The following is an 11415-nucleotide window of genomic DNA, read 5'->3' as shown; positions in this document are numbered from 1 at the left end:
CCAAGTACCCTGCTCTGAATAGTTTGATACCTTTTTAACCTTGTGTTAAGGAAGAATATCTAAATTAGTTAACTTTGAAAAAAGTCTGGCTCTCTCTTCCTCTTGGATCCCAGGTCCTCTCAGCGAGCCACGTGTGGCCACAAGGAAACAACAATGCGTGTTGACGTCACAGAATTACAGAGTTTAATCCATTATAAGACAATGCATAAACTTACACAGAAACTGCAGAACAACAGAGACATACATTACCTGAAAAGAAAGAAAGAAAGAAAAGCAAAGATGTCCAAAGACATCTTTGGAGAGTTGCAAGAGCAAATCTGATTTGTTACTTCTGTGTAGAAAGTTTTATCTTCTTTTCTTTAATTTATTCAAATAAGGAGTATCTTTGCTCAACCAACCAGTGGCTATCTCTGACCCTCTATCTGAAGCCAGTATCTCCTGCCGTGTCTACGGCCTTTCACAGATGAGTGTGAAAAGCTAGAACCTCTACTGTATTGTTTTTCCCACACAGACAAAAGGCAGTTCAAACGATCCTAGCAAACCATCTGCTGTAACTACAAGTAAAATAAAAGTCAAAAAGCCAGAATACATTACTAATTTCAAAACCACAATTAGGCCATTTGAATCAAGACATGTTAAGTTTTAAAACTAGCTTATTTTAAATTTATTTTCTCAACACTTGACACTTAACATCTGAAGGAATCACTCTAAGCCTGATGACCTAATCACTCTCCTGGCGAAGCAAGCAGTGAGTGAGCAAGGTGACAGTTGGATGTTACGATACTTGCGGATGAATATCGATTTTTTTCTAGGAAAGAAAATATCGATATGTATCGCAAAATTGATATTATTACACAGCCCTAGTTGCAGGGGACTTTAACCATGTGAAACTGACGGACACTCTGCTCAGTTTTTATCGGCATGTCATCCTTCTTACACTCTGTATTGTATGTACACTAACATTCACGGTGCGTACAGAGCTCTTCCTCGCCCCCATCTTGGCCTCTCCGAAAACATCTCCATCCTGCTGGTGCCAGCATATCGTCTGCTGATGACACGGATTAGGCCAAGGAGGAAGACAATCACTGTGTGGCCCAGGGATGCAGCCTGTGAGCTTCAGGACTGTTTTCAGTCCACAGATTGGCAGGTCTTCAGAGAGGTGGGTCCTTATGAGGGAGAGATGGACCTGGAGGAATACACCTCCTCTGTTTTTGGCNCACAGCCCTAGTTGCAGGGGACTTTAACCATGTGAAACTGACGGACACTCTGCTCAGTTTTTATCGGCATGTCATCCTTCTTACACTCTGTATTGTATGTACACTAACATTCACGGTGCGTACAGAGCTCTTCCTCGCCCCCATCTTGGCCTCTCCGAAAACATCTCCATCCTGCTGGTGCCAGCATATCGTCTGCTGATGACACGGATTAGGCCAAGGAGGAAGACAATCACTGTGTGGCCCAGGGATGCAGCCTGTGAGCTCCAGGACTGTTTTCAGTCCACAGATTGGCAGGTCTTCAGAGAGGTGGGTCCTTATGAGGGAGAGATGGACCTGGAGGAATACACCTCCTCTGTTTTTGGCATTATCTCCAAGTGTGCTGATGATGTCACCACCACCAGGACAGTAACCTGTTACCCGAACCAGAAACTCTGGCTGAATGCTGAAGTGAAAGCTCTGGTGAAAGCTAGGGACGCTGGGTTCAGGACAGGTGAGGCATCAGCACTCCGAGAAGCGACCCTAGGGTTAGCGTTAGCCTAACCCTAACCCCTCACTGCCAGATGCACTTAACAAGTCCTACTCCCGCTTTGAGCATCTTAAAACCCCCCTCAGCACCAGACTAATACCACCTCCTGGTGACATGCCTCTTTGTGTGACCACAGCAGATGTGAGGAAGTCCTTCCAGGAAATCAACCCCTGTAAGGCTGCAGGCCCCGACAAGGAAGGGTTCTGAGGGACTGTGTACATCAACGGTCTGAGAGATCTTCAACACCTCAATGTTACTGTCACCTGTCCTCTCCCACTTAAAGACCACCACTATTGTCCCTGTCCCCAAAAGCTCCACAGTGACAGGCCTGAATGACTGCCGACCCATAGCCCTAACATCAGTAGTCCCCACTAATATTTAAATATGCTGATCCATGGATCAATTCAATTCAATTTAAAAATACTTTTAAAAAAATAAATGTCTTTGTAAATGTAGCTATGATAGCTGTTTGAATTAGGTTTCTAGTAAAAAAGCGTGAAAATCTGTTCAGTTATAATTAATTAAATGCGCTGTCACTTCATTGTGCCTCAAACGTACAACGTTGAGTGGAGCTGGCGACCACTGCAAGATGGCAGCCCTACATCACGTTTGCAACAGCAGGCAAGAGCGGTCCATGAGGCATCTATTCTTTTGTTATGTCTATGGCTCAACCTCTCACGTCTAGCTAAGCAAGGGTGGTGGAACCAACTAAATTTCTCACTCTTTAGTTGCCTAGCAACTCACTCACTCTTTGGTTACCTAGCAACAGCCTGTCGAGTCACTTGCGCAGCAGCAATTTCTGGTTTTGCCTTCATTCCTCATAATTGCTTAGAAATAAAAAAAATAATTTAAAAAACATTGTGGTGTGAAAACTATGGATAAAACAGTTAAGTATTGCAAATATTTAAAACAGAAAAAACTAATAGAGAAGTATTGATACAGACTGATATAAAATGCTTATTTCATGGTATTGTAATATTGTTCAGCCTTACCATAATTAGACTATTTCTGTGTTTAAAATCCATTTTAATTAGTTATTTAGGATTATTTTCTACAAAATTGAGTTTGATTAGTTTGAATTTAATTACTGAAATTCATAGTTTGGGTAATGTTATCATTAATCAAATCTAACAACATTTAATTTCCCTTTGGGATCAGTAAAATTGAATTTGTATCATTTGAATTTTACCAAGTATTCTTTTTGTCCAGCTTCTAGTGAAAATATCTTAGCACACTTAAAATAAGACAAAACTGATTAATAAGAAACTTTTGAGCAAGATATAGAAAATTATTTAAGTAAATAATTCCTTAATATTGATTAAAACAAATACTAGTTCCACTGGTGGAATGTTTTATTTATAATATGAAATGTTATGTGAAATAATCTGATGTAAGAAATTAAACAAATAGATCAGTCAGTCTTTAAACAGAAAAATAAAACTGATTTAAAGTTCTGACATCTCTATATTTCCTCCTTCCGTAGCACAGCAGGCTCCCATATGTGAGCATTTATCAGAGCTAGCTTGGTAAATCTGGCTAATCGCTACTAATATTCTCCATCAAAATGAGAAAATTGACACTTGGTTATTGATTTTTTTTTTTTCAAACTCAATACTTTTTTTAAAAAAACTATTGAGCTTAAAGACATATCAAGAAAATATCCGGTTATTTTCTCTGTTTTTCTATCATACCGTTAAGCTAACAGCTCCCTCATTCAACTTGCATCAGCCTGTAAAGAGCCCGGTGTTCAGACCTACTTCTTCCCCGTTCAAACACGCCGTGTTCAAAAGGTTCCGATCATCACGAGTCCGCAAAGTCAAGAAATTTAGTCTAATTCCTATAAATGTTATCAGGAGAATACAAAAGATCCGTGGTATTTCATCCATAACAAAAAATATACACCTACAAGCAAAAATTACCGTTTCTAAATGTGATCATTTCATTGATTGTTAGCAAACATGTCTGGGGAAATATTTCCACACATAAAGCAAAAAACTGGTTTGATTGTTATGAGTGAGAAAATATTTGATCATCAACTACAACATAAAATGACACGTGGTTTTAAAGCATTTATCTTCCAATAAAAAAAAACCTGAGCAGTGTGGCGTGCATTTGTACTTAGCTTCACCCATCTTCCCGTTAAATCTGACTCCAGCTTTTCAAGTATGTACTGAAGTTAAAAAAAAAAAAAAACTTAAAATGGTTGAACTTTATTTATTTTGGAGAATCATAGTTAGGTGGGGTGATAACAAATATAAATGCAACACTTTACTGAACATTGCAAGATTTGTGAAATTCGTGTATATACTTCAACTGTTACATCTATCATAAGAAAACCTAATAAAATGTAGAAACACTAAGTACTGGATTCATTATGAAGCTGTTTGATGTAGAAAAATCAGGTATATTTAAAATAAAATTCCTCAGTTACATTTATTGTTGACTCTATGACACCCTTCAGATATCTTTTTTCACCTCCTTCACCATCCTGGTGTAAGGAAATGCTCAGGTTCTCGACTGTTCATATTTGCAGGTTTATCTCACGATCCCTTGGCGATGTACAACTAGAGTCCTTCCTCTATTGCTCCATGGTAGTGAGAAAATATGTTTAAAATGCTAACAGTAGCATGTAAACTGTCAACAGTGCTCATTGTTTCCTGTATTAAAGTTGTTCGGGTGCTAGCATTAGCTAAGATGCTACTGCTAAGTGTGATAACTATTCACACTAATGATTTACCATTTTATATTTCATCCTCTTCATAATCATGCTTTTATTCAAAAAAAGCAAACAAACAAACAAACACAAATGAGACTACAAAAGTAGCTTTGTTCTTTATGTTTTTTGTGTCTGGTCTAAACTGCAACGACATGAGTATGGTCATGTTTATTGGCTTAGATTGTTCATCATTTAATTTCTAATTTGTGTTGCGTTTTAGACACTGTTCCTCATGAATGAAGCAAACAATAAAATCTGACCTTTGATTATCCGACCTTGATTGGTAAATGTGTCAATTAAAATAAATAAATAGAAAATAAAAATTTTTGCGTTGCACTAAATTAGACAAAACCACAACAAATTAATGTTTTACAATATTTTTTTTTTTGCATGTGACTATTTGGTGAGATAATAAACCCCAAATTAAGTGACGTGCTCATGTGGTGCGTGCTTGTGTACGTTCCAGATCAAACGAGTGTCTCCCACATCCTGCTGTGATCGGCGTCGTTGGATCCAAGTGTGGTTTAAACAATCAGAGGACCACACTGGGGGATTTTGGTCACCCAGTGAGACACTGAGCAAAACACTGCCGCCGCCGCCTATCCCACTCCTGTGTTTTAAATGTCTATATCTAACTTTAGGTCTCCTAAGATCAGTAAAAGAAAAAGGTACATGACTTTATCTCTCCTCCTTCTTTTCCTCGTGCCTTTACTTTTCCCTGCCGAGACAGCCGTTTGATTCTGCGACAGACACTGAGGATTAGCAGGAGGAGGAAAACGCCAGCCCTCCTCAGCTGCCAAAAGTCTAATGTCAACTTAGCTACCTGCCAATCAAGCCATGGGATGCACCGTGAGAGTCTGGATGTTGGTGTGTGGACGGAATATCTCAAGCTGCAACATGAACCATTATAATCAATGACATCTAGTACGGCAACCCCCTGTGTACTTTTCAGATTGGGAATAAAATATGGATAAAAAATGGGTAAGTTTTAGTTCATTTACGTCTTCTAATCCTTTCATCCTGCTCTGGGCCTTACATGCCGATACACCTCGCTTCTACTTTAGCTCACCTGTCGAAAATGTTCTCACTTCTCACGGAGCTATATCCTTATTTAGGTCATCAAATTGGCTGGCTTTTATTTCCAGAAGCCTACCTGCAAACCTTTCCAACTACATCCGTCTAAATCCTCCCCCTGAGAACGACACCTCGACTTTAGCGTTTAAATGTTAATCATTTGTATTATTCTTGTCACCCAAAAATGTGCGCGCCACTAAATCATACCTGCTGGTCGAGGTGTCGCAGTTGTCCCCTGGTCTCCTCTGCTTTTGCTGCTAATTCTGTCGCGCTGATATGCAGCATATCTGTGTTAAATCAGCGAGCAAGAGAAAAACATTTAGAGTTTCACATAAACACAGATGGAAAGAAGTGAAGGTAAAATTACTTATGGTTTCTGGGTGTGGACAGTTTTCAAATGAAGTACAAAAAATATTACAAAAAAAAAAAAAAAGTGTCCTAGAATAACCTGTGGTTGACGTTGAGGCACTGGTTGGTTCACTGACAGGACAGCCGAGGCCGGTGGAAAAGGAGAACGTCTGAGAAGTTTCTGTTCCCTCGCTGTCTTCGGTACCGTCCACTATCCTACAGAGACACAAAGGAAACTACGGAGTAACGTCTAGACTCTGGAGTTGCCCCAAACCTCTCTACCCTGAAAACGCATGAAAAATAAGAAATAGCAATTCTATAATTATTAAACTCAATTATTATCATATTTATGGCCTCAAATTGAAATTCCTGTTTTGGTCTTTTCTTCTTAAACCTCTGTGGATCCTAAAAAAAAAAAAAAAAAAAGCAATGTGCCAAGGTATAGATCATACTGGACATGTGTCAATTACAAACCATGGCGATGTTTTGTACTCAAATCAAACCACTGATTTTATTTCTGGATAACTAAGTTCTTCCATACATGTGACGGTAGATTAAATTAAAGAAGTGTGATCCCAATGGTTATGTAATGCTAATAAATCATGCATATCATGTAAAAGTTAACTTTGTTTGATTACAGGTCAACTTTTTCATATGTCATAAGAGAAAACTGTCCCAGTTGGGGGTCAAAGTCTCAATGAATCATCACGTAACTTACAATATGATTAAGTTTGAGCAGCACTCTAAAAACGTATTGCCAAAATTCATCAAAAATATTCATCAGTATGCCTGAAGTTTTCAGAGACAGTAAAAGAAAAATCGACCTTAGCATAGCAATGTCCAGACTCTGACCTCTCAATGTGTTTGAGACACAGTAGACCCAACAAATGATCTTCATTTTGAAGATTATTTATTGAATATGTCCGATGATGAAGCCAGTGGCGACTGAACCCACCTGGGGCTGAGGTTTGAAGGGTCCAGAGCAGTTGGCGTGATTTCCTGAAGGTTTTTCGGAGAGCGGCCCAAGCTGCAGGTGACGGTCTTCTGGCGGGGCTGGCACGGAGGAGACTTCCTGACGGCGTCCCTGAGGTTCTCAGGCCGACGGCGCTCTGTCAGAAGAGACACAGACTCGGCGTTGTCGCGCTCGTCCTGGTCCGAGTCGCCCTCGTGTTCCTCCCGGGCCTCGGCTACAGTGGGTTGGCCCTGAACCACGCGCCCGTTCCTTCTAACCCCAGACTGGGACGGAAATGAAACAACGAATGATCAATCCGTGATGTGTGGACATGGATTACATACCCGAGTAAGAACAAAAATAGAAGCTCTAAATCCACCAATTAGTATGTTCCCAGTGAGGGCCGGGAGCCCTCCTGAAGTTAACCGGCAAGACAGGCGGATTGATTTGTCTGTAAAACATCTCAGCCGCTTCCCTGCATGTGAAGCGTTTCGCAGCTCTCTGCCCTGCCGCAGCAAACGACTGGAACAAATCTGTGAAGAATTTCTAATTTTCCATGATCAGTTTCCTCGTGAAACCATCACACCAGGACGATTTTTGCTAATAGTCGGAGTGAGGGGGGATTTCTGCTGAGAGTCGCCGCTGCGGAGATTTGTTGGAAAGGAAAACTGGTCGAGATCAACATTGAGTATGTTAAAATGTCAGACATGTCTGTTGATTTATTCAAACTTTTAGCTTCAGCTTGGGCAGGACTTTGTGAAAGTATTAAAACCCTTTGAATATTTTAATATTTTGTTGTGTTACAACCTCCAACATCAATGCATTGGGATTCATTTATTTTGCGAGAGACCAACGGTTGCATATATAAAACATTTGAAACTACGTTTAAAAAGTCTTATAGCACTGGCAGTTTTATGCTGTAGATATTCTATGCACATATTTCATAAACACATAAGAAAAAGAAAACAACACTTTCATAATGCCTTTATAATTAAAAAACATTTCTTTAATTTGGTTTTATAACATCCACAGTGGGGGAGACAAAAGATCCACATGTGGCTCTGGAGCTGCAGCTTGCTGCTCAATTTACATAAAGTCCCAATAAGACACATTTTGTGTTCTTAAAACTCACAAAACGTGGGAAAGTTCAAGCGGTGCGAATAGCTTAGCAGGGCCCTGCAAATAATGAGCGGGTACCTGAGACTCCTGTGCTGCTGTCGACAGTCTGGTCTTCACCTGGAAGACAGCCAGAGAGGAAACGCTCAATGCAGGGAGGGAACAACATGTTGGTTTTATGTTCCAGCTCTTCTTCTTCCCGGGGAGCAATTTGGCAGCATCCTCTGGTCAGTTCTCCAAACCGAGCAGAGAAGCGCAACAAAATAACTGCACACAGCTCACAGTGAGACAGCGCCGGAAATTTATTCACCACAATATACTGGTGCTGTTATGACATAGCTTCGGAGCAAACTGAGCAGCGCAGCTCGAACGGCGCTCTATCCTCAGGTGCCTCCACCTATCTTCATTTACTCAGTGCCGAGATTTAGGCTGTCCCTCTGCAGATGAGTTTCATCTGAAAGCCCTGCGGCGCACTCCCTCTGTGTGTGTGTGTGTGTGTGCGTGTGTGTGCACGACAGCGAGTCCCAGTTGTGTTTGTGCAACAGAGTAAAACACCTGACTGTAATTACAGAAGCAGAGCAGCAGAGCAGAGCCGGGTATCCCAGCTACTTTCGCCAGCTCTCTCTTACAGCTACCTTAACTAGGACAGTGTCCTAATTTCTGTCCATTAGGCTCAGCTACAAACCCAAACTAAAATCACCTACACATTTTGTGCCAGAGCCTATACTCTCAATGTAAACTCAGTACAGGAAATTGAGAAGCACACAAGTATGGGTCATGCCTTAATTGATTTTTATTTTCAACGCTGAGGACAAACACAATCAGGAACTCTTGGGGTACATGGCGGTTTTACAGACGAGTTGTAAAAGTCGTCTGTAAAACAGGACATTTTTAGGACATTATTTTAGGAAGGCGACGGCATTTCGGTTCATTTAAGCGGTTTGTTGACAGCATACAGTCAGAGCTGTATGTTCAGCTACTCAAACAATGACTCACGTGTGTCTCGTGTCCCTCCCGCAGGTTGTATGTGAGGTCCTGCTGGATGTCCTGGACAAAGTGATGAGAGTATTCAGGGTAGAGGTCCAGCACCTCGTAGAGCCCTTTCAGGTTGATACACTGCAGGTCACAGTAGGTCAGGGCTTTCACGTCTGCGTTGGTTTTTATCACACGGTTGTCTAATGACAGGTTCGCTCCGATCAGGTCACCTTTACCTGTTCAGAGAGAGAGAGAGAGACATGAAAAGAGGGCGAGGAATGGGGGCCACTTCAGAATGTTTCCACTCTGATAAAAGGGGCTGAAGATGCAGGCTCTCTAGCACTCATGTTAACACTTATGCTTTATATCTTTTTGTTTTTATATGTATTTTTAGAGAAATATTTTGCCTGAAAGAGGTTGGTAATAACGCCGAGACCGCTTTTTATGTTCAAGATTCAACCGAGCGAAATCTGCTCAGTGATGACGAGAGGAGTGCACCCAAAAGCGGAGTTCAAAGGCGTATGAGGGATAAAAATAGATGTCAACAAGTTTTTGCTTAAGTGAAGCAAACCAGAAGATGTTGCTGGAAATGTAAAGAGATGCAAAGACTTTGTGAGACGCGAGGAACTACCAAAGAAGAAACAGAACCAGACAGAAAATGGAGAACTAGCCATGAGGGAACAACTGGAGAGTTTGGTAGAAATTTGAAAGAAAGATTTCAAAGTAGGCAGTAGATTTCTTTTTGACATTTTGAAAATCTATTACATAATTTTCCTTCCTCTTTACAATTATGCTGTTTTTTTGTTTTCCCATTGCTTTCTCTAAAAACCATTGAAGTTTTGGGTTAAAACATGTAAAATGTGAAAAGAAACAGGATTTAAACATTGGCAAGGCAATGCTCAACGAAAGGAGGAGGAAAATGGAAAAAAAAAACAACAAAAAAACAAAACAAAACTTTTTTGTCAAATACTAAATCAAAATCCAAAACATAACAACCAAAACAAATCAGACTATGCAATATGTTATAAAACATATTATATTAAACATCTAGAAGTATTTGCCAACTAAAATCCTTTTTTCGTCTAGAGTATGTCTGCAGGTCTTTCATTCTGTTCGCCAATTAAAATCAGCACCATAGCAACAGATGTAAGCATTTTTTTATGTTTTTATTTTATTTTTTTTAAATTATTAATAATGATTAACAATGTAACCTGCCAATTAAGTTTTGGTAGATATTTCAAGCCCAGCTGATCAAGAATAAAGAACTTGAACCAGAAAATATTTATTTTGTTAGTTTCAGCAGATACAGATTTAGATGTAAAAAAAAATAAATAAATAAATAAATCACTAATGTTAACTCTAACTAATTCTCATATTTGTAAAGTAGCCTCATCCACAACACTTTTATGAAATGTAGCAGTTTGGGTGGAGTGAATGTGACAGCTGTTTTTGTACAAATGGACTGAAGGCGAGGCTCCCACCACCACCCTCCCCCCAGCAGCGGTAATGTCCCATAAGAAGTGATAAATGATTCATTAGGGTCATTGTGAACTATGAGGGCTGCTAAATTACAGCGGCGCAGCTGAAGGAGCGAAAGTCGTGACTGTTCTTATTTCAGCCCGCTCTGTCTCTATCCTCCTGTCTGTCAGATCATTTATTGTCATATTACTTCACTCAGTCCTCCTCTCTCTTCCTTCTTTCGTTCTGCACCCCCCCGCCCTCCCTTCTCGATGACTTCCTCCTCGCTTTCCACCCACATATTAGTTTTCCTTCCTTTTCTCCTTCTTTCCCTGTTAAACTTTCCCGTTTTTTTTTGTTTGATTTCCGCACTTCTTTATTTCTCCATTATGCTCGTTATTCTGTTTTTCCTAATACATACCTCACTTATTTTTTCACCCATAACTTTGCTGCTCTTTTCCTTTCATCTTCATTTCGATTTTTTATTTTTTTTTCCCCGTTTTCTCATCTTTACTCTGTAATTCGTCAGCATCTGCCCAAAGTTATTTTCATCTATAATTAATCTGCATTCTTTCTTGTCTCCTTTGTCTATGTATTCACGATTTCAACGGTTAATTTGTTATTTACCTCTCAATCAGCCCTTCCGTCCTTCATTTTTTTAAAAACAGTTTTTCTTTCTCTGTCAGACCATTTTTTTTTTCTGATGACCCATGATATCCAGTTTCTCCCCTTTCAAGAGTCCTTCTCCTTTCTCCTTACACATCATCATAACCTCACTTGTTCTCGCGTTGCGTCTACTACGGGCTTACAGATCTGTAACTATGGGCTTTTGTTTGGACAAAAACCATTTGGGGCCGGAGGTTAAAAAGAAACCTACACAAACTCATCCACGGTGGAACAGGCTGAGACACAAAGAAGCAGCTTTGTCCTTCGGCGAAACACTCCGTGTCACTCCAACCTTCTGCACAGTCAGCAGACAATGCTATCTGCCTGTCAAACCCACACACACACACACACACACACACACACACAC

General features: G+C 40.2%; 2 protein-coding genes across 3 annotated transcripts in view; both read right to left on the bottom strand.

Moving 5' to 3' along the window:
• LOC103145310 (cytoplasmic dynein 1 intermediate chain 1-like) overlaps window positions 1-1195 on the bottom strand; it is a gene marked incomplete at its 5' end in the record, with an annotated part of 63021 nt that extends 61826 nt beyond the window's left edge. Inside the window, one exon of the mRNA XM_016676683.1 lies at window positions 1150-1195. Within this exon, the coding sequence (XP_016532169.1) occupies window positions 1150-1195 (46 nt within the window). The remainder of the gene's footprint in view (window positions 1-1149) is intronic.
• A 3551-nt stretch (window positions 1196-4746) lies between these two features.
• kcnh8 (potassium voltage-gated channel, subfamily H (eag-related), member 8) overlaps window positions 4747-11415 on the bottom strand; it is a 49237-nt gene continuing 42568 nt past the window's right edge. For both annotated transcript variants that reach the window (XM_016676675.1, XM_016676676.1), the window contains exons 11-15: window positions 8946-9160; window positions 8031-8069; window positions 6837-7117; window positions 5982-6097; window positions 4747-5820 (exon numbers count right to left, since the gene is read on the bottom strand). In XM_016676675.1, the coding sequence (XP_016532161.1) occupies window positions 5735-5820; window positions 5982-6097; window positions 6837-7117; window positions 8031-8069; window positions 8946-9160 (737 nt within the window). In that variant the 3' untranslated portion in view covers window positions 4747-5734. The remainder of the gene's footprint in view (window positions 5821-5981; window positions 6098-6836; window positions 7118-8030; window positions 8070-8945; window positions 9161-11415) is intronic.

The sequence above is a fragment of the Poecilia formosa genome, unplaced genomic scaffold (assembly GCF_000485575.1).
Source record: "Poecilia formosa unplaced genomic scaffold, Poecilia_formosa-5.1.2 Scaffold139, whole genome shotgun sequence".
Classification (NCBI taxonomy): domain Eukaryota; kingdom Metazoa; phylum Chordata; class Actinopteri; order Cyprinodontiformes; family Poeciliidae; genus Poecilia; species Poecilia formosa.
Note: the sequence above shows the minus strand (reverse complement) of the source record. Positions and strands in the feature narration are given on the sequence as shown.